Below are 21,429 nucleotides of genomic sequence, written 5' to 3' on the forward strand. Positions count from 1 at the left end.
ATCGCTGTTTGCCTGTTGTCTTGAAAAAAAATCGACAGCACCGCCCTCGAAGGATCCTCCTTTACTACGAAAATGCTTTAGCACACTCAGCAAAACGGACTGTTGAATATTTGAGTATTGCAGGTGTCGAGATAATGAGTCCTGACCTAGCGCCCTGAGATTTTCATATATTCCCAAGAATTAAAGATAAAATTCGAGGTATTCGCTTTACGAGCTCTGAAGATGCGGTGAAAGTGTACGAAAATGTCATAGAAGACACCTCCTAAGGAAGACTGGGCCCGCTGCTCTTCTTGGCGGTTCCGTCCAATGCGACGATGTGTAGAGAGGAACGGAGATTACTTTGAAAAACAATAAAAGTATTGGCAACTTTCTACATTAAACTATTTCATTTTCTAAAAAATTTCAGTGTCTCCTAGGTATAACGTACATAAACGCTGAAAATAACGAACTTGTCAGTTCAACCTTTCTTTGCATAATTTTATATTCTATATAAAATATACTTATGATTTTTCTACTCCTTAAGATTTGTTCCCTAATAGTTTAATGGTGATACTTTTTAGGCACATAGGCTTGTAGAGAGGCTAAACCTCTGATAAACATAGTATAATATAATATAAAATTGGTCACCATAGCATGTCTTAAGTATGGAAGAAATACTGACCACATATTAACTACAAAGTTACAGCGTCTGTCTATGCTATGCTTGTAATATTAATTAATGTTAAAACGAAGTTACAATACGGGGGTATTTGAAAATTAAACAATCGAGTAAGTGTAAGATAAAAAAAAGATAGTAAATCCTTTTACTCTTCTCTCTCTCCTCTTCGTCAATAAGCCATATTTAAAAAAAAATCAGGTGAGGTTCACATTATCCTTGTGTCTACTTACTGTGATACTATTAAACATATATATTGTTTGTTGAATCTATTGTTTTCGTGACTTGGCCTGCCATCTTGTACCGAATAGCGAACTTCAACTATACAATGTAACACTAGACGCAACATTTGTGGGCGCTTGTGATCGTGGTGTTTAGAAAGTTTTATTTTCACACTAATGTTTTTTTGTAATTGATTTGAAAGTAATTTATTAATTATCTTGATTAAATATGTAATAATATATCATTATGAATCTCATACAGTGTCAGCTGACAATTCACATTTATGAATTTTGACAATTAACATAATCAAACAGACGTTTTCTACACAGGTAGACGCGAGACATTGAAGCGATAAATAAAAATATTATATCGTTAATAATTTTTCAAAAAGATGTGTATCAGATATTTTGCAGTAAAAACAAATACGTGACAGTGCTATGAATCCGCTTAATATAGCTGAATGGTCTCCAGACCAAGTGTCGGAATGGATGTCGGGTATGTGTAACTTAATGTCTGCTTGGTGAGTCACCAAAGTTGTGATAAATGGAGAATCTGTTGCTTCAGGTCTGGGGCCGATGGTCTCTCAGTATTCTCCGGAGTTTATCAAGAAAGGTGTCAATGGGGCTAAACTGTTGACTCTGCGTTGTGACGACTTAGAGTACCTTGGAATTCAAGTTATTGGTCACCAGGAGCTTTTGTTGGAAGCTGTGGAGCATTTGAGGAACTTTGTGAGTTTTTATAATATATGGGGCATATGTGAAATAAACAAGGGCTTCTTTAATTTGAAAATATAGCTAGTTTTCTGAATGTATTGTGTGATTTTTCCTGTTTCACACTGGTTGTAACTGACAATGTTTTTGGAACAAAAATTTATTCGGAAAGTCAACATGTATCATACTGACACTATGTTTTTTATTTTGATTAATCAAATTTTCACTTTGTCGTGAGTACTAACTATAATACTAGTTGCTCAAAACTACAAGATTTGAAAGTGATCTAAGTAGCAGAAGCCACTGTTACTGTGTCTTGGTCTGAAAATGTTTTTTTTTTTTGGTTTGTTTGTATCTACATTGTCTATTATCTAAATAGGCATTAAAATGGTTTAACATCCTTGTTCAATTGTGTTACAGTAATTGATATTTTATAGAATGTTATGAGTTTCGATGATTTGATTCAATAATATATGTTTAATGTTCAAAACATATTCTTAGGCTGAAAGATTATAAATTATACATTTTATTGTTTTATTTGGAAAGTGATTGGCCTAGTGAGTTAGATATGTAATTCTTATCTTTTCCAACCCCAGTTGAGCAACAAAACTCAATGACATGTGTCTTGCCTTGGAGGTAGATCATCTACTTTCTTACTTAAAAATGTCAATGAAACAGTTTCCCATCCCATGGGATGATAATGGGATTCACATCATTATATAGCATTTAGTCATATTTATTTTTGTATATACTATCCAAACAAGTAAATTCAATACAGGAAATACCAGTAGCAAGATGTAAGGAAAACCTGCAAGAAAAGTTATATAACTATGGAAGTAACAATAGATGTTACAATGTAGTATGTACTGTGTATCTTTTTTCTATTAAATAACTGTCTACCTTAGTATATCCAAATAATCACAAATATTAGCTATTACTGAGATGTTGGTGTATGTTTTAAAGCAGATTTATTCACTCTGTGATTTAGTCGTTGTTCCTCTTTAAGCACAATTGGGTGTATTTAAATGTTTCAGTAACCAATTAATTAATTAATCAGCAAGCAGATGCCTAACTAAAGTTTTCCCATTTGTATTGTTATAGTTGACATGACCAATTTATTTGGTGGTGTTATCATATAGGATGTCACGATTGCTTCATGCCATTACAAGTTAAATTCGATCAAGCTATTTCTAGGAGACTTCAGAGGGAGAGAGATTTAACTGGAACTTCAACATTTTATACATAGTTTCTTATTTTAAATATCTTACCAGATATATATTTGAATCATTGACATTGTTTTAATGTACCATTATAAAAACTATCAGTTTCATTAATGTTTGTTGGTTTTTTTCTAATTTTTATCTGTAATTACATATAATCTTTCATTCTACACTCATAATAAGACTGATTTTTCAATAGCAATTATTTTAAAGCCTCTCATTGTACATAAAAAAAGAGTAAATTAGGAATTATTACTTGTATTAATTAATAAACTAAAATTCCAGCACTATGAGATATCTCGGGAATGCGTCCAGCAACTAGCACTCCGTGTATCGGCCGCCGCTGCATCTTTGGCTCGAGCCTTGCGCCATCACGCTGACACTCGTTTGGAGACGCATTCGCTTGCAGACGTCGCCAGGACGGTGCATGCGGTTAAGCCTTTGGTATGCTGGCTCGACAGGTATGATGATATTATTTTGTTTGATAAATGTATCAATTCCACAGTTGGATTTAATGTCTAGTGATTTAGAGTAGAAGTCCTATTTTTTGTCACTGTTGGAGGCATTAAATGTAATCAAATGTAAGAGATATTTGAAGTTAAGCACTCCCGTGGCACATTAAAGTGTCTCAATATAACATTTACTATTATTATAATAATTGTTGGTTTTTTAACACATTACATTACACATAATAAGCAACATGAATATTCATATATAGATGAGACTCTTCTTCATATTTCACAACCAAATTCCAGGTGGCCCCTCTGCTCGGGGGCTCCTTTAGCGGAGAGAAAAGCGGCCTTATTGAAGTTATCCTTAGAGGCCGCCACTTGTGCGCAGAGGGACAGGTTTGCAGAACAACCGGCTCGCGCCGTAGCCGCTGCGGCCTCGGCCGCCGCCGCCGTCGCTGATTATATTATTCAGGTATAAATCTTTAAAAGAGAGTTTTTTTCTGCTAAGGAGACAAATCTATCTATTTGATCGTGACCATTTACAATATAATCATTTTCTATAGATTTAAAACACGTTTTAGATGCTTAACTGAATGCCAATATCTTCAAAAGTTAAAGTTTGAGTTAAGTTGATACAAAAAGCATGTCCTAAGCTCTGGGGTGCTTCTGGAGGGAGTGAGGAGTGAGGACTACATATAATCCAACTGTAAAGGTGTAAAGCTTACCAGGCGGAAACTAAACATATGAAAGATTCAGAACTAAGAAATTATTGTGAATATATTAATAAGTACAGGATGTCTGCACCGAGAGACCTAAGGTAGCAGACGAAGCCCTTCAGGTTGGATTAGAGCTGGTGGTGATGGGAATATGTCAAAGCTATCGGGTAGGCTCACCACGATAATTAAGGGCTTAAGGGACTTTAAGAGCAATCGAGTAATAAATAGGTCGGAGCAATATTCAAACTTGATTTATTGTTATAAAACAATATCTTAAATACTACTTACACCTATTTACGCATAGATGACTCAGTTCTTGCGAGCTGTTGGTGTATCGCGCACCTTCAGCTGACATAATGTGGAACGGCCACGTCAGCCGCGTCAGCAGTCGATCAATGGTCAAGTGAAACCTGAACACCGACGCTTTAAAAATAAGGTCATCAGGGTAATGGTCAATGCTCCCCGGTGTAGTCGTGATGACGACCTCCATCGGGACTTTAATGTAGAGGACGTCGCCAGAATAATTAACAAAGGGGCTCCACCATCGCTAGAATGTCGAGGCTATTCAGCTTCTTGACACCACGGGCCCAGTGAGAAGGTCGAAGAGGGAAGAACTGAAAGGGTCCTTTTCACTCATGTTCAATTCTTTCATTAGCAAATTATTCTCCTCTTTAAAAATCAGAGTAGAGAAGATTTACTTCAATCGTATCTCATAATAAAAATTCGATTACAGGACGTGTCGGACCCCTTGATCCTGCAGCCCTCGTGGGTGGACACCGTGACCCTGCGCCAGGCCGGCAGGCCCCTGGGCTTCCACGTGCTGCCCTCCTTCTGTGGCCATCATCAGATAGCCCACATACGCTTCGGATCCCCCGCCCACGCTTCGGGTCACGTGCACGAGGGTGATGAGATCGTCCAGGTACTTATTTATTTAATTAGCCTCAGAATAGTAGGATATTCGAAGACAGGTTGGGTAGACCCGACATACCTGGACCGAATCCGTGCTAGAGTCCGTCAAAAGTAGCGTGCATGGTGGATGAAGCGTAAGAGGTCCGTAGCAAGTGGAGATCGGTGGTCTCTGGTCTACTCCGTCGGGAAGAAGGCGAGCGTATATCCATCTACCCAAGAATGTACGAAAGCATTAGGTTCGGTCGTTCGAATCAATAAACCTACTTTGTTTATCTTTAATTACAAAGGAATTTCTTTGTTCTAGGCCTTTCTAGAACTTTCGATTTTGTTTAAAATATATTAAATTGAAAAGTAACGGAATCCGTATAGGTGGGCGACGTATGCGTGCTGGGCTGGAGCGGGGAGGCCGTGGAGCGCGCGTGTGCCGCCGTCGCCGGTCGGGCCTCGGGCGAGTTGGTGCTGCGCCTGCGCCGCAGAGGGGCCCGAGCCCTCCCGACGCCCCCCCTCCACACGCGAGCCCCTCGACCCCGGGCCCACCGGCTGCGGCTGCCCCCGCTGACGGATCATCGAATGTTGCACAGGTGATCTTTACTTTTTCGTTATAGTATTCGTTATTGTCAAATGGGTCGTTGTCAAATTTCGCGCAGGCAACCTAGTCCCGCAACTGTGATTATTTTTGCTTTGTGACGTAATGGACTAACTAAAAACCTTTATTCATATTTTGAATTAAATTTACGTTAATTTGATAAAAAAAAAGTTAAGTTTTTTAGTAAATTAAATTAAGTTTTAGTAAAACTGTATGCACATATAGATCCGTTACGTCACTATATTCAAGTAGCAGTAATTTTAAAACTATGTGGTTATTGCTATATAATATAACCTAAATCTAATAGTAGAAGCACTAATCTTTCTCGTAATATGAAGTGGTCCTTACAGTTCCATTACGTCACTTTATGTCCACTAACACATGACGTAACGTAAAGGACTAACTGTGCCCATAACCCCTTTCAAAATTTATATTAAATACAAAATTCATCGAATTAATAAATGGTAATTTTCGGTAACAGAAAAGTGTTTCTCAAAAACTCTGTACGTCCCTGTTACCACTGTGTTATAATTAACGTTAAACATTTTAATTTTATACTATAATATAATAAAAGAGTATTGTTAATATTTATAAATGTATGGAAAATCGGTTGAAATCGACATTTACCTAATAACTAGTTCCGCCTACAATACCATGTTGCTGAGTAAATCGCAACTTCAAATAGCGTTGGGTACAAAGTAGTTAGGTATGGGGGGGGGGGGGGGGGGTATGGGAGGTATTTTAATTGTGCAACTTTGTGTATTTTTCATTATTTTAGACTTAATTAGGTTAATAATCTAAACACGAAGACAAAGTGTAATTTACTTTTTACAGTATCATTTATGTGTTTTTGCAATGTATATATATATGTAGGCTTGGCCATAAATGAAATTGCAAACAGGTTATAGTTATCTGGAAGGGTGACTGATGCCACAAATTTCTATTTTGCTTTGAAAGATGTCAGTCAAGTGAGACTACATCTGATAACCGATGAGAATGTTGACTTCTCCTCATGAAATATATGCCAGCGTGTGCAGCATGGCCGTTGCCGTTTCATCAATCTTCAGCACTACATTTCATTAAAAAAATGCAGTGGACTCATCAACTCCTTCCACTTGCGACGGCAGTTGTCTGTCTGATGTCACCGATCTTTGTCGATAGCGACCGAACCAAAAGGAGTCGGATTCCGGTGATGATGCTCCTCTCGTGTCATTGAAAGAAATATTAAAACACGCTTAGAGGTTGTTCAAAGACTGAAGACATTATTTGCTCTATACGCAGACAACAGACTAATATTTATGAGAGTTGTGAATGATGCCAACAGATGTCACCATTTGCACATTAAATAATCATTATTTTTTAGCAAAATCTAAATAATATACAAACATTAAACCTAAAATATAACAACAAAATGACGATGCTTTGATCGAGAAGAAAAATATTCAAGTCGGTGAAATACAACTAGGTGTTTGTGTGTTGGTTAAAATTTCCACCATAAACAGGATTATGAGTAAAGCCTTATCCGAAGTAGAAGATGGTGAAGTTGTGTTTTTTAACTTAAATTAGTTGAGTCCGATTAACCCTTGTGTCTTTTGAAAAATTACTTTCTATGGTTCCGGAACCTAAATAGTATTTATCCGAAGTAGAAGATGGTGAAGTTGTGTTTTTTAACTTAAATTAGTTGAGTCCGATTAACCCTTGTGTCTTTTGAAAAATTACTTTCTATGGTTCCGGAACCTAAATAGTATTTATCCGAAGTAGAAGATGGTGAAGTTGTGTTTTTTAACTTAAATTAGTTGAGTCCGATTAACCCTTGTGTCTTTTGAAAAAATACTTTCTATGGTTCCTGAACCTAAATAGTATTTATCCGAAGTAGAAGATGGTGAAGTTGTGTTTTTTAACTTAAATTAGTTGAGTCCGATTAACCCTTGTGTCTTTTGAAAAATTACTTTCTATGGTTCCGGAACCTAAATAGTATTTATCCGAAGTAGAAGATGGTGAAGTTGTGTTTTTTAACTTAAATTAGTTGAGTCCGATTAACCCTTGTGTCTTTTGAAAAATTACTTTCTATGGTTCCGGAACCTAAATAGTATTTATCCGAAGTAGAAGATGGTGAAGTTGTGTTTTTTAACTTAAATTAGTTGAGTCCGATTAACCCTTGTGTCTTTTGAAAAATTACTTTCTATGGTTCCGGAACCTAAATAGTATTTATCCGAAGTAGAAGATGGTGAAGTTGTGTTTTTTAACTTAAATTAGTTGAGTCCGATTAACCCTTGTGTCTTTTGAAAAATTACTTTCTATGGTTCCTGAACCTAAATAGTATTTATCCGAAGTAGAAGATGGTGAAGTTGTGTTTTTTAACTTAAATTAGTTGAGTCCGATTAACCCTTGTGTCTTTTGAAAAATTACTTTCTATGGTTCCGGAACCTAAATAGTATTTATCCGAAGTAGAAGATGGTGAAGTTGTGTTTTTTAACTTAAATTAGTTGAGTCCGATTAACCCTTGTGTCTTTTGAAAAATTACTTTCTATGGTTCCGGAACCTAAATAGTATTTATCCGAAGTAGAAGATGGTGAAGTTGTGTTTTTTAACTTAAATTAGTTGAGTCCGATTAACCCTTGTGTCTTTTGAAAAATTACTTTCTATGGTTCCGGAACCTAAATAGCATAATAGAGGTAAAAGAATTCATGTATTACAATTTTGATGAGGCTTCAGACATATTTGAAAAATGAGTAACTCTTTTCCAGTTACCGTTTGAGGTTTTTTTTATAAAGTTACACTATGCATAGGTAAATGGCAGTCACAAAGTTAGTTGTTATTAATATTGTAGTTTAAACTTAGGTTGTTAAGATTTCAAGTTCAACCCAGTCACGTGAGATGCACAGAGATAACAACTACGTTACTGTGTTACAACTCTGTTTTATTAAAGATAATTTATATAAGAGCAGTGTTGGCCTAGTGGATTCAACGTGCGACATTCATCCCTGAGGTCGTAGGTTAGATCTCCCGGGTGTGCATCAATTGATTTTCTTTATATGTGCGCATTTAACATTCGTTCGAACGGTGAAGGAAAACATCGTGAGGAAACCGGGCGTACCTTAGACCCAAAAGTTGACGTTTATCAGGCACAGAAGGCTGATCACCTACTTGCCTATTAGATTAACAAGTGATCATGAGACAGATACAGAGATCTGAGGCCCAGACCTAAAAAGTATGTAGCGCCATTGTTTTTTTTTTAAATTAATGTATGATAATTTAACAGAATGTTAGTTTATTACCCATTTATAAATATTTAAAGTGATCAGATAGAATATAATATTATTACAATTCTAGAAGTAATAGAGTTGTTTGGAATTAAGTTTATAGTTAATTTATGAGTAATACATGTAATTGTTATTTTACTTATAACATAAAAGATTGTAATTAACATTAATGCCAAAATACTTGGGACTGATTTGTGCCATTTCATAGTAAAAACTAAAACGTTATGATCACAGTTGTATTTTCTTACAGCCTAACTTACAAAATCTGGAATAATTCACAAATCATTAGTTAAAGATCGAGGCCAACTGTAACAGCAAAAAAGCAATTGTTTCAAGCAAACGGGCGACAAAAATATAAAAGCAATTGTTTCAAGCAAACGGGTGATTTCAAGAAAAAAAAGCAATTGTTTCAAGCAAACGGGTGATTTCAAGAAAAAAAAGCAATTGTTTCAAGCAAACGGGCGACAAAAATATAAAAGCAATTGTTTCAAGCAAACGGGTGATTTCAAGAAAAAAAAGCAATTGTTTCAAGCAAACGGGTGATTTCAAGAAAAAAAAGCAATTGTTTCAAGCAAACGGGTGACAACAATATAAAAGCAATTGTTTCAAGCAAACGGGTGACAACAATATAAAAGCAATTGTTTCAAGCAAACGGGTGACAACAATATAAAAGCAATTGTTTCAAGCAAACGGGTGACAAAAATATAAAAGCAATTGTTTCAAGCAAACGGGTGACAAAAATATAAAAGCAATTGATTCAAGCAAACGGGTGACAACAATATAAAAGCAATTGTTTCAAGCAAACGGGTGACAAAAATATAAAAGCAATTGTTTCAAGCAAACGGATGACAAAAATATAAAAGCAATTGATTCAAGCAAACGGGTGACAAAAATATAAAAGCAATTGTTTCAAGCAAACGGGCGACAAAAATATAAAAGCAATTGTTTCAAGCAAACGGGCGACAAAAATATAAAAGCAATTGTTTCAAGCAAACGGGCGACAAAAATATAAAAGCAATTGTTTCAAGCAAACGGGCGACAAAAATATAAAAGCAATTGTTTCAAGCAAACGGGCGACAAAAATATAAAAGCAATTGTTTCAAGCAAACGGGCGATTTCAAGAAAAAAAAAGCAAACCGGCATCGATGTAACTAACTAAAAGTCATGTTTCTGTAATTTTATGATGTTTAGTCGCGTTTACTTGCGCAAACTTTGACAATGACCCTAATACGATTTATTAGGGAGCGTTCAAGTATTACGTAACGAAGTTGGGGGGGGGGGATGGGGGGGTTTGAATTATACGTTATTACTATTATTATTATTTTCGACATTCCAGTACTTCACACGACATAATGGTAAGTTTTAATTATAATGAGTCACTGGGAGTGGTCTCGAAACGTTTTACTATTGGATACAGAACGATGCGTTTCGTGGGGGGGGGGGGGGGGGTCAATAATCTCCAAAAATTGCGTGACGTAATACTGGAACGCTTTCTTAGACACAAAATGAATTTTGGCAAATTTCTCTTTATTCAGATGTATAACACGTTTCCAGATACGAGCTGGACTTCCCGATGACGGCGACTCCGCCGGCCCTGCTCCGCCCCCCGGTGGAGGAGAAGGAGGAGCCTCCCCCGCACTCCCCGGCCTGCTCCCCCGAGTGCTCATCGGACGAGAGCGAGCCCCTCTCTCCCCCCGCTTCGCCCACGCATCTGCACCTCGACAGGGCCCGGTATGGTATTTGGGTTAACTAATTTGCACCGCTGGCGGAGAAGACGGACAGAGTCCTCCGTCTCTTCACCTGTCTCCGTGGGAGAAGACTGCAAATAACCGACTTTGACATGATGTGATAATAAATTTGTAGCTTAGACTATATCGTTAAATAATACCAGGATTGAAGTCATCACTCATCACCATGGTGACCATCCTTTTAATTAATTAATTAACCTCATTAAAAAATTATAACTTAGTAATATTCGTGAATGATACGTTCCAGCATGTACCCGCCCAAGCCCCAAGCCGCGGTCCAGCGTCGGCACACGATCAGCTGCGGAAGCCCCGTCTCCAAAAGACCGCACCTCGGCATCGAACAGGTATTGACTGTGAACGGGTCGAGATTAGGACATGGTTTGGTTTCGTTGGCGTCACTCCTTATATCTTGACCGAAATGGTTACAGAAAACCAGGAAAATATGTTTATTATGGAAAATAAGATACAAGTATCACTTATTCCACGTCATATTTGTCATCGGCAAAGAAGACAGAGACTCTTTTAAAATAGCCAATCATCAAACGACACTTGTTTCTAAACAAATATCGCAAATTAATTAGAAGTAGCCTGTCCAGCACTAGTCCCAGGACCTTTTTTCAACTACATAATCGTTAACTTTGTAGTAAGCCTTTTTACACAGCTTTTCTTTAATACATTTCTTACATTTATTAAAAGGCAGAGATAAAAGAGCCTCTGGGATTTTGTTAAAAAAAATACTAACTTTAGATAGTCTAGTATATTCTATTCTAGTAAAACTATAACTATTTTTGTATACATACATAATATTTTCATAAATATATTGCGAGGGAAATGTAAGTATATTAATTTCCTTGAAATCACCTCTCAGAGATTCCCTATATTTTAATTATAGATTGCCTGAATAGCCTTCTGCAGGATGAAAATTGTTTCGACATCAGCAGCATGACTCCACAATAATAAACCCTAAGTCATTAAGCAGTCAAAGTAACTAAAATAAACAAGTCTAACTGTATCGACATCAGTCAGTGAGCGAAGGTTTATAAGCGCGTAAGCTGCACAACTAAGTCTCTTCGCCAATCCGTTAATATGAGTTGTGAAGAAGTTTTGAATCCATGGTGATTCCAAGAAATACAGTTGTATCATTCAGATTCAATTCCTCATCATTTATAATGGTCTAGTACCCATAACCCTTGCAATTTTTGCACAAAAGAGTAGAAGGTTATTGTTATGTTTTTTTTCTCTACCATGAAAGGTGGTCTACCTTTTATATAAACAAGAAAGAGGAAAGGGCCAAGAATCGAGCCCTGTGGTACTCCCGTATCTCCTGCCGACCAGTTCACAATCATCTGAGCTAAGATTAGTTGTAATTGAGGTTTGCGTTGCCTCTGCATCTGTAAAGACATTATCTGTGCCTGTGGCAGTGGAGCTCGTAATTCTAGCGGGCTCAAGAAACAAGTTTACAAGATTGTAGGATTTTAATAGCAGATTGAATTGACACGATCACTTATAAGGATATTATCGTGTTCCAGTTCTGGCAAGAGCTGCAGCAGCAGAGATGGGACAGCGGCGAGGGGCCCGAGCCCGAAGACGCCGCTCTCTACAGGCGGGACAAGGCACGTCTCGCACCTTCGGCCTGATGCCGATTATTCATATAGAAAAGAAGTATAATATTATATACATATGTGTCGCAGGCGGTATCGTGCAGCACGGGTTTGCAGCTTTCTCCGCGACCGAGGACCTGTCTCGGGGTGCCCCGGGCCCCGCGAGCCGCCGTCGCCCCCGTCCGCCCCGAGACCCCGCACGCCACCAGGGGGAAGCTCGACAAGAGCCACTCGACTCCGGCCTACGAGCTGGAACCGCCGGCCGCCCTCGCCCCCCTCGTCGACAACCCCATCCCGGAATCCCCGACGACGCCCCCCGTGCGCGGGGCGGACGGACCCATCCCCGCGGCCGGGCGAGTCGACGAGGAAGACGAATCTCCGGATAATTCCGAAGACAAGTACGGTCTATCCGAAGATGCGAAGGCGACGGACGACGGGTCGTCGGACGACACTCCGGTGCCGGTTCTGGAGAGTCTGAACTCGGTGCTGATCGAGGAACGAAAAATCGAGGAGGAGGAGCGAGTGACGAAGTCAGCGTTTATTCTTCTTCATTAATAATTATATTTATTTTGTGTCCCAGATTTCAGTTAATACAATTTGGGTGTCGAATTACCAGCGACCCCGTAACGGAGCCCGTGATTCTTTCCAGGTACCCGAAACCGCGTATAACGGAACGCTCGAAGGTGTCCGACGTCCCTCCGGAGCCTCCGCCGCGCCCGTCCGCCCGCTTGCCCCCTCCCCCGCGAGAACACTTGCCCCCCCGCCCGCTCCCTAAAGACCCCGCCGTTTCCTCCGGAGAGAGACGAGAGCTCCCCCCTCCCGAGAGAGCCCCCCTCGCGCGCGACGAGTCCTCGGAGGAGAAATTCAATAAAGAGGAGTTCCGAAGAGAGAAGTCGAATCGCGAGCCGATCGGATCCCTCAGCGATTTGAAAATACTGTCCCCCTGTCGGGAGATCCGACACGTCTTCGAGAGAGACGGCCGATCCCCGAGCGACGAGACCTGGGAGCCGATCTCCGCAGGCCGGCCCGCCTCTCCTCTGCGGGAGTGCCCGGCGCCGCAGTACCCGGTGCTGAGGATGATCCCGCGACCCGCCGAGCCCTCCGCCTCGCCGCTGAAACCGCTGCGTCCCGGGGACGCGGCTCAGGTACGCGCCGCGCCCGAACGAACTACTCACCACACCTTAAAAATTACTGAACCGATTTTGATGAAATTTAGACTATAATAACTGAAATTAAATATATCCTAGAATAGCCTCAATAGATCGTCCGGGGCGGACCGACCTCTTTTGAAGTCGGATAGAAGCAATAAAACGGTTCTTTACCCCCCAGACATACTTAATAAATAATTCCAGATCTCGGTCCCCCTCCGTCACCTCACGAAGCACGACATAAAGCTGGTGTCGAACGAGCGTCGGGAGATGCCCCCCATAAACGGGGAGCCCCAGCGCCGCGACGGGGACATCGTGATCGGGGCCGCGAGCGACCAGTCGCTGGACTCCCCCCACTCCCCCAAGGGGGCGGTCTCCCCCACCGGGAGCGTCGTGAGGGGGATATTCCCCTCCGCCAAGTCCAGGAGCCTCAAGAAGAAGAACTCCATATTGGCCAGTGAGTCTTCTATTCTATGCCTTGACGACGAATTTAGAAATTGAATTTTAGGCCGACTGACTCATCACCGATGAACTCCCCAGAGCGTCGCGCTGTGCCGGCCCGGGCGCTGTCCTCGGTGGGGGCGGCGGGGTGGGTGAGCCAGAGGGTGAGGGCCGCCCAGCAGCAGCCGCGATGGGCGCACCGCTATCTGCTACTCGCCCACAACTTGCTCTACGCCTATCGGTCGCCGGAGGTAGATTTTTGATCGATATAGATCGTTCGGTTCGGTTCGGTTGCATCCGTCCCCTACATGCGTTGCGTCTGCGCAGAGCTCCCGCGCCGACTGCATGATCTACCTGGAGGGCTGCACGGTGAGCGCGGCGGGCGAGGTGAAGTCCCGCGCCCACGCCTTCAAGGTGTACCACACGGGCCGGGCCTTCTACTTCGCGGCCGCCTCCCACGACGCCCTGGCCGCCTGGACCCAGCTCATCCACCGGGCCACGCTGGCCCCGCCCCGTCGCCTGGACTCGCAGGTCTGCAAGTCGTCCCCGTCCATTTTTTTATTGAACAGGAAAAATATGCCTACGGACACTCGAAGTCGGAGGGCTCGCGAGTGAGTCGCCGGCCGTTTAAGAATCGGTTTAAGAATCGAAAACGCCTCGGGGCTTCGGTTCCTCCCTCGCATCGAGCGGTCGACTCCATCTATTCTCTGTTGCAGAACGAAATCAAACAGTTCTCGGAGACGGATTACTCCGAGACGGAATCGGACACCGAGAGCCCCGAGAAGAGAGAGCGGGACAGAGACAAGGAGAAGGACAAGTCCAAATTCGGATCCCTGAAGAAGCTGACGCAGCGGGGCCGAGGGGACTCGCACGAGAACGTGAGCCAGGCGGCCGCCAGCACGAGCCTCGACCGCAAATACCTGAGGTTCTTCTCGCGGACGAAGGCCAAAGACGACTCCAAGAGCAAGGTAACGACACCTCGACCGCCCCTCTGCGTTTCCTTTTCTAGGGGCGGTTCATCTTCTCTCCGTACCTTGCGGTATGATCCGCCATCATCGACTTCTTCGGCTATCGGACGTGAGGGTCGGAATGTTACAGAAGCGACGTTGTCATTTCTTTCAGTCAGGCCAAGTCAATGTCGCCCCCTGACACGTCGGTAATGGTGTTTCGCTGTCGACGTGTCGCAGCTTCAGTTATTAAAGTATGGAACGGTCGCATTCCTCACTATAAGGAAATATCCAGAGACTTGAAGAAACGAAATCTCGATTTCAGACCAAGCAGCAGCCGGCCCCGGTGCCCACGGAGCAGTACCGCAGCTACCGCCGGGCGCCGCCCCAGCCGCCCCCGCACTCGCCCCGCTCGCCCCCACGCCCGAAGCCGAGCCCGATCAACTACATCCACGCCTCGAACCCCAACCTGCTGGACTTCGAGAGGAGCGAGACGTTCGCGCCCCGGCCGGCTCTCGCCGTCAAGCCCCGGCCGCAGGACAAGCTGGTCGGGCTGGTGACGCTGGAGGAGTTCATGCTGCGCGCGCAGGCCGAGGAGCGGCGCCAGCTGTACTCCGAGCGGGTGTTGCTCGGCGTCGCGGACCGCGACCTGCAGAGCAGGCTGGACCGGGTGGTGCCCGACGTGGTCTACGGGCGGGTTCCGCATCACGGGTACGTGCCTCGTTACGCCTCACGTTCGAAGCCCTACGGCTAGAGTGAATGATCCCGTTCTGACGCTTTGCAGCTACGAGAAGATAGAGTTCCCGGACGAACGCTCGGACAACCGCCAGGACTCCTTCAGGAAGAGAGACAAGGTAACGTAGAGAGACATTACGGTTATGTAGATATACTGACAGTATAGGTGACCAACTCTAAATAACCTTACTGATGTAAATATAGAATCAATTTAATGTCTTTTCTTTTGACGTTCGTCAGTTTAATTGGTCACCGACATCGGTAAGGTTATTTACTGAGTTCAAGTTTAAGTCTGAGCTGTCAGAAAGTTGTGACATCTGTAGTAATTGATGACCTGGTTCGCTTTTGTAATTGCATCTGCAAGTTTGATTCTGCAACTGTCCATAGCATTGATGATGTTGGTGATGAAAGATCTTCTCCGCAGGAGAATATTTTGATTCTTGCAATTTACTTTTTCTTTTCTTGCGTTTTGAACTTTTAAACCTAATATGACAGTTTAATTGTTTGTTTAAACCTTTCTTAAACTTCCACAAGTGTGTTAATGTCAATGTGATTCCCGAGCTTATAAATGAAAAGCAACTCATTTTCATATAATTATCATATCACCTTCGGTCTCACTCAGTAAAAGACGGTCCACTTCCAGGTCCAAGGGTCTGCTTCCAGCTCCCCGCAAGTTCAGCCCGCGACCGAGAGGTATGTATTTGACTCACCAAAGTTTTTCTTATTAATATAGCCTTCGTGGCAAAATGGCGTACATTTCAACAACTTGTATGTCGGTAAACTAATACTAAAATATAGGTTTAAAACGCGTCAGATGTAAGATTCGGGGACGAGACTCGGTGCTTTGCGTTGCTCGTCATCTTCCAATAGTGTCGCATTGTTATCTTCTCTATTGAACAGTTCAATCACTATTAAACGATCGTTCCGTTCCAGTGGGGGCGGAGGGGGCGGAGGGGGCGGTGGGGGCGGAGCCGGGGCCGGCGTGTCGCGTCTGAGGCTAATGTTCGGGGGACGGCAGGTGCGTACTCAACTCGTCGCTTAACTTTACGATTGACCGGGGATACATGTCGTGCGTCCCTTGCCCCAGGGCGCCGAGCGGGGTCGGGCGGCGGGCCAATACCCTCACCTGCAGTGTCCGCCCACCTTCCAGCCCGAGACCTACTGCCTCGCGAGGCTGGCGCCCAAGCAGCCCTGACCGTGAGCGTTCTCGGAGCCGGGCGACCTTGGCGACTCGACGGGGACCCGATGAAGACGAAGGACGAACTCGTCTCGTCGATGTTTTGGTACTGACGCCTGTATATAGCCCTTTACCTATAAACGTTAACTCCGCTCGGTACAATTGAGAGTGGGACGAGACTTACGTTCAGACGACTGACGCTTTGTTCCTCAGCCGTACTCCGCCGTTACGTTATCGCTTCTCCCATACTAATGACTGATTTAATTGCATCATCGAATGAACCTCCCTTTCTCCCTTTCTCTCGTCCCTCGCCAAGTTTCGTTGTCACGAGAGCGGAATGAATTGGCTCCGTTACCCTTCCGGCCTCGATCTCTCCGGGCGTGTCTAAGTTACGAGGAATGCTTGTCAGCGACAGTTCAATGGGTGTCATATGTGGTGCTATCTTACACGAAGCTTTTCTAGATGGCGACGTAATCGCTCATCAACGCCTCTCGGCTGACTATTATTCAACTTAACACTTTAGATCTTAAAGTTGAAGTTTGAGGCTCGGTCTCTGTGAGGGACTCGTCAATGCGAGGGCACTCGCGCGTACGTGTCGACCGAGGTACGTACGCGTGCGTATACGCCGTACGATCGCCGATCGTGCTATTGAATGATGATTGTTATTGATATTTAAGTAAAAGTTAAATTTAAGGCACACATTACTTAGGGTTTTGTAAAGCTGGGAGCATTCGAGCTATTTTAAACCGTTATTTCGTAGAGAACTTCGATGCTGTGATATTTATTAAGTTTTTTTTTTAATTCCGATAGTATTGAACTTAATATTTGGGCACTTCGACCTAAAATTGTTTATCGCGCGAAGCGATATGGCGTCCAATAGTGTCTATAAGGATAAATTTAACTTTGATACATTTCAATTGAATGATTTTAATCGTGTAGTTGCCGAAAGTTATACTTTATTTTGCTTTGAATTGTGTTTTCGTTATGTATCGAATGCTTTCTCTCGTCTCTCTTGAGTTTAACTATATACTGATTTTTAAACACTACCAAGACCAATTTACAGTTTTAACACAAGTATATGGATGTCACGATTTTCTCACGGCTCTAGATAATAAACAACATTCTTAAACTGTAATAATTTTAATTGCATCTATTGTAGATTTTATGTAATAAATATTCAGCGTGTCAGCAGAGTTTCTCTAAACGATTTACGTATACGTGATCGTCATAAGCGTACGCTTTTTTCACTTACGACGAACATGGAACTTATCGGTCTGAATGTTATGCATAAGCGAATTTTAGTACCGTGACCGATTAATATTTTAAACTAAGTTCCTTTAACTAATGTATTAATGAAATGCGCGTCTTTTAATGCTCAATTTTGACAATCATTTGCCAAGTACGGAGGTTGTTATATAGTTGTTAGGTGTAGTCACTCGAATTGTATCTTTTCTCTATATAACAGTGCTTTATACATATGTATTATATGGTTTCCGAATAAATATAAAATTATATAAATAATCCTATTTTGTCTTAAATGGCAGTATTAAACATTAATATATACTTTTAAAAATTATATTAGAAGTCACGGAATTATTTTATGGGTCCGCGGTTAAGTTATTGATTATGAACTATTATGAACTTATTGAAAATTTTATAAAGATAAATAATTTTTCGAACTCGCTTGGATTTCGTAACTGTAGAACTTATATATATTTTTGTGTAGGATGTATATGATATGACCGATAGGGACGGAGATGCAATGACAACTTTAAAGTTTCCAAAACGGGGAAAGATTAACCTTGTTCCGGTTAAAACTACGTCACGGGAGGCTATTGTTGTGAAAATGGGAACATGAGCAATAAGCTTATTTTAGTATCATTAGCGTAAAGCGCTCGACAATTACCAGAGCGGTCGAAGTAAATTCAGCCTTTTGCACCTCATATATCACTATCATAAAGTTATCGATAATATTTTCTGATATTAAATTTAAAAAAAAACAAAGAGCGTTGACGTACTAGTGACGTTAAAAATTTTTTTGTATCAAATTAATCTCTCAATAATTACCTGATAATATGACAATGACGCAGTTAAAGCATTCATGAATTTAATGAGAATACTCTTATCGGTCTAATAATTAATTATTTAAATTGTACGGTTGATATATGTAAATTACTTTTTTTGCGATGGTTGCTTTAGAAGTGTATTTTCCATTATATGTCCTATTTAGGTAGGTACCCACTCAATCGTCATAGTTTGTAAAATGTAGGTGCCTTTATAATATGCATCCAACGAAACCGCGGGCTGACCATAAAAGGCCGTTGCCGGCCTTTGAATCGTGATGAATACATCTTTTTTGTATAATCGAAAGACCATCCAGACCAGTTTTTTAGCCCGCAAGGGGCCAAGCAAAGCGAACTGTGTAAAATTTTAATTGAGCATTGACGAGTTTTTATTCCTATTAGTTATTTATGATTAAATTAAAATAAATCTTTTAATGTTAGGTATTACTGTTGATTTATCTAAAAACTTATCTCGACCGGCGCTCACCCCGGGTGAGGCTGCGGAACAATTTTCCATAGTGATTCAGTTTCGAATAAGCTAATTAGTATATGTTTTGCTGGTGGCGAAGGCGTGTCATACACATATCAAAACTCTCTGAACTCGGTGGCAACATCTTCACAAGACTGACGTTATTTCTTGCGCAAATGTGACCGAGTTAAGACATTTGATTTAATGTCGTTGACAATAAATTCATATACAACGACGCATACTGTAGTTAGTATATTGAACGGTGTTGGCAGTGATACTCAGCTTTATAAGTAGATAGGAAAATGTATAAATTGTATTCGTAAGTTTATTATTTGCTAATTTATCAGCAGTTTTAGTTCTAAATCAATGAAGAATTTTTAACTGTTCTGTAAGTTCAGGTACTCTTGTACCTAAACAATATTGATTGCTATCTCAAATTACGTGTATTTGTAAGATTTTTATAAGTATGAATTTTAACTAAAAAAAATCTATTAAGGATTTGAATTGTTTCGTTATAATTTGTATATAACGTATAAAATTATTTACAACGGAATTTCGACTACTGTGATGCAGTGAGGTTAGGTTAAGTTTTTCTTTTGTAATCTTCTGTTAATATGAATACCAATGTACGTCAGTTCAATTGTTTAATAAATAAAACATTTTTTATATTATTTGTTCGTTTTATTTGTGACCTTTACACAGCTGATATCGAAGCTAACAATTATCTCTATAATTAATATTCTACCGAAGCTAATTAATTTGAAATTAGATGCCGCAATAATTAAAAAAATAAAATTAATCAATGGCGCTACAACCTTTTTTAGGTCTGGGCCTCAGATTCTGTTTCTGTTCCATAATCATTTGTTAATCTACTAGGCAAGTAGGTGATCAGCCTTCTGTGCCTGACAAACGCCGTCGACTTTTTGGGTCTAAGGCGAGACGGTTTCGTCACCATGTTTTCCTTCACCGTTAGAGCTAATGTTAAATGCGCAAATAGAAAGAAAATACATTGGTGCACAGCCGGGGATCGAACCTACGACCCCAGGGATGAGAGTCGCACGCTGAAGCCGCTAGGCCAACACGCCGCAATAGTTACCTACTGGTATATGGCAGTGAAATACCCATGACGATAGTTTCAATCGAAACCTTTATAATTGACATGTATCTACTTTAATGTGTTGGCACTATATTTTATGGGATGCTGAACAATCTGGCATCGCAGGCTGCAAAAATGTTTCATTTTTATTTCTTACTTCTAATTGCTGATCCGTCCGTCTATCCGTTCAAGAACAAACTCAAAATAATATTATTCATATAGGTAAACAAGCCCACTTACGAACGTCAGAAAAGAGTAAATTAGTTCTAACTACATTTTCTACCAGTTCGCATGTAAAGGTCGTAAAACGGGCAAGAGACTCTCCGCCACTCTTTTTAATTGATAATTTTTGAGTCATTAAAATTACTTGAACTGGAGAAAATCATACCCAAGGATTAGGGTCATTTAAATATTCGAAAAATTTATAAAAAGCTTTATTGATTAAATTACGTTTAACGAGATCTTTGAAGTCACTAAATGTGAATTCAGTGATAATTTCGCTTGGGAATTTGTTGCTTTTGTCAGAGCCATGTTTGTTTTCTGCTCTAGTTCCTGGATAACCCTATACGCCCGACAGTCGAGCAACAAGTGCAGCGATGTTTGTTCAGTGTTTTCATTGTATTAGAATGTATCCTGGCCCGTAGTTTAAATAAATTGAGCATTGAGCAAAAGGTCTTCATCATTTTATATGCTGTTTTTATGTCCAGTGAAAACATTTTGTAGCCTTGCCCGTTTCAGCTTGTTAGTTTCTCTTTTCCCACTCTTCTATTGTTTTACTCCTTATGATGAATTTTATGTAAGACATTTTGTCATATGAAGGAAAGGTTTTAAGCCGATTCGTCTGCTCGCTCATTTACTACCACACCTACGTGTGCTTTATCCAATAAAGGCGTATGCCGTATGGTTTTCTTGTTTCGTGAAAGTGCTGTTATATTTTTTCTGATTTCTATACAGATATCTGTAGTGATTTCGTTACAATTTGGTTGTGCTTGAGGCCTACAACTGGCCTTGAGCCTGTATGTATGTTCAATACCTCTTCTTTATCGCTACACGATATATTTTTGATCAATCCGTGGTCTTTTTACTTTATTTTCAGCTACCGAGAGGTAACATGGCTTCGACTTAGACAGCGATAAGAGCGGCTGCGGCGTTTAGCGAGACTGTTATATAGCCCCTGACGATTCTTAGTGCAAAATCCCGCTGAAACGTATTTAATTCCTGTATAGAGCAGACCTCTTTAGCTGCTGGCGCTCAGGCAGCTGCCGCATATG

General features: G+C 41.1%; 1 protein-coding gene and 1 long non-coding RNA gene across 2 annotated transcripts; both read left to right on the top strand.

The window, feature by feature from the left end:
• Positions 1-1,199: 1,199 nt before the first annotated feature.
• Positions 1,200-16,236, top strand: LOC123714019. Its single transcript, XM_045668013.1, has 18 exons — positions 1,200-1,372; positions 1,442-1,605; positions 3,093-3,268; positions 3,563-3,731; positions 4,709-4,894; positions 5,254-5,465; positions 10,288-10,464; positions 10,729-10,825; positions 12,011-12,094; positions 12,173-12,612; positions 12,732-13,227; positions 13,435-13,687; positions 13,771-13,922; positions 13,999-14,202; positions 14,388-14,639; positions 14,944-15,329; positions 15,403-15,472; positions 15,997-16,236. The coding sequence occupies exons 1-18, from the start codon at positions 1,315-1,317 to the stop codon at positions 16,084-16,086; spliced, it is 3,666 nt and encodes a 1,221-aa protein (XP_045523969.1). The 5' UTR covers positions 1,200-1,314; the 3' UTR covers positions 16,087-16,236.
• A 55-nt stretch (positions 16,237-16,291) lies between these two features.
• On the top strand, positions 16,292-19,733 carry LOC123714020. The gene is made up of 2 exons (XR_006754259.1): positions 16,292-16,371; positions 16,441-19,733. It is a non-coding gene; the product is annotated as an uncharacterized LOC123714020 (long non-coding RNA).
• Positions 19,734-21,429: the final 1,696 nt, after the last annotated feature.

This window comes from Pieris brassicae, chromosome 9, assembly GCF_905147105.1.
Source record: "Pieris brassicae chromosome 9, ilPieBrab1.1, whole genome shotgun sequence".
Lineage (NCBI taxonomy): Eukaryota > Metazoa > Arthropoda > Insecta > Lepidoptera > Pieridae > Pieris > Pieris brassicae.

Excerpts from the sequence above, each read along its gene's own strand:
- LOC123714019 (XM_045668013.1), top strand. The coding sequence starts at position 1,315 with ATGAATCCGCTTAATATAGCTGAATGGTCTCCAGACCAAGTGTCGGAA. Across the intron at positions 12,613-12,731 it reads GAGGAGGAGCGAGTGACGAA|GTACCCGAAACCGCGTATAA; the intron begins GTCAGCGTTTAT and ends GATTCTTTCCAG. Across the intron at positions 14,203-14,387 it reads CCCGTCGCCTGGACTCGCAG|AACGAAATCAAACAGTTCTC; the intron begins GTCTGCAAGTCG and ends TCTCTGTTGCAG.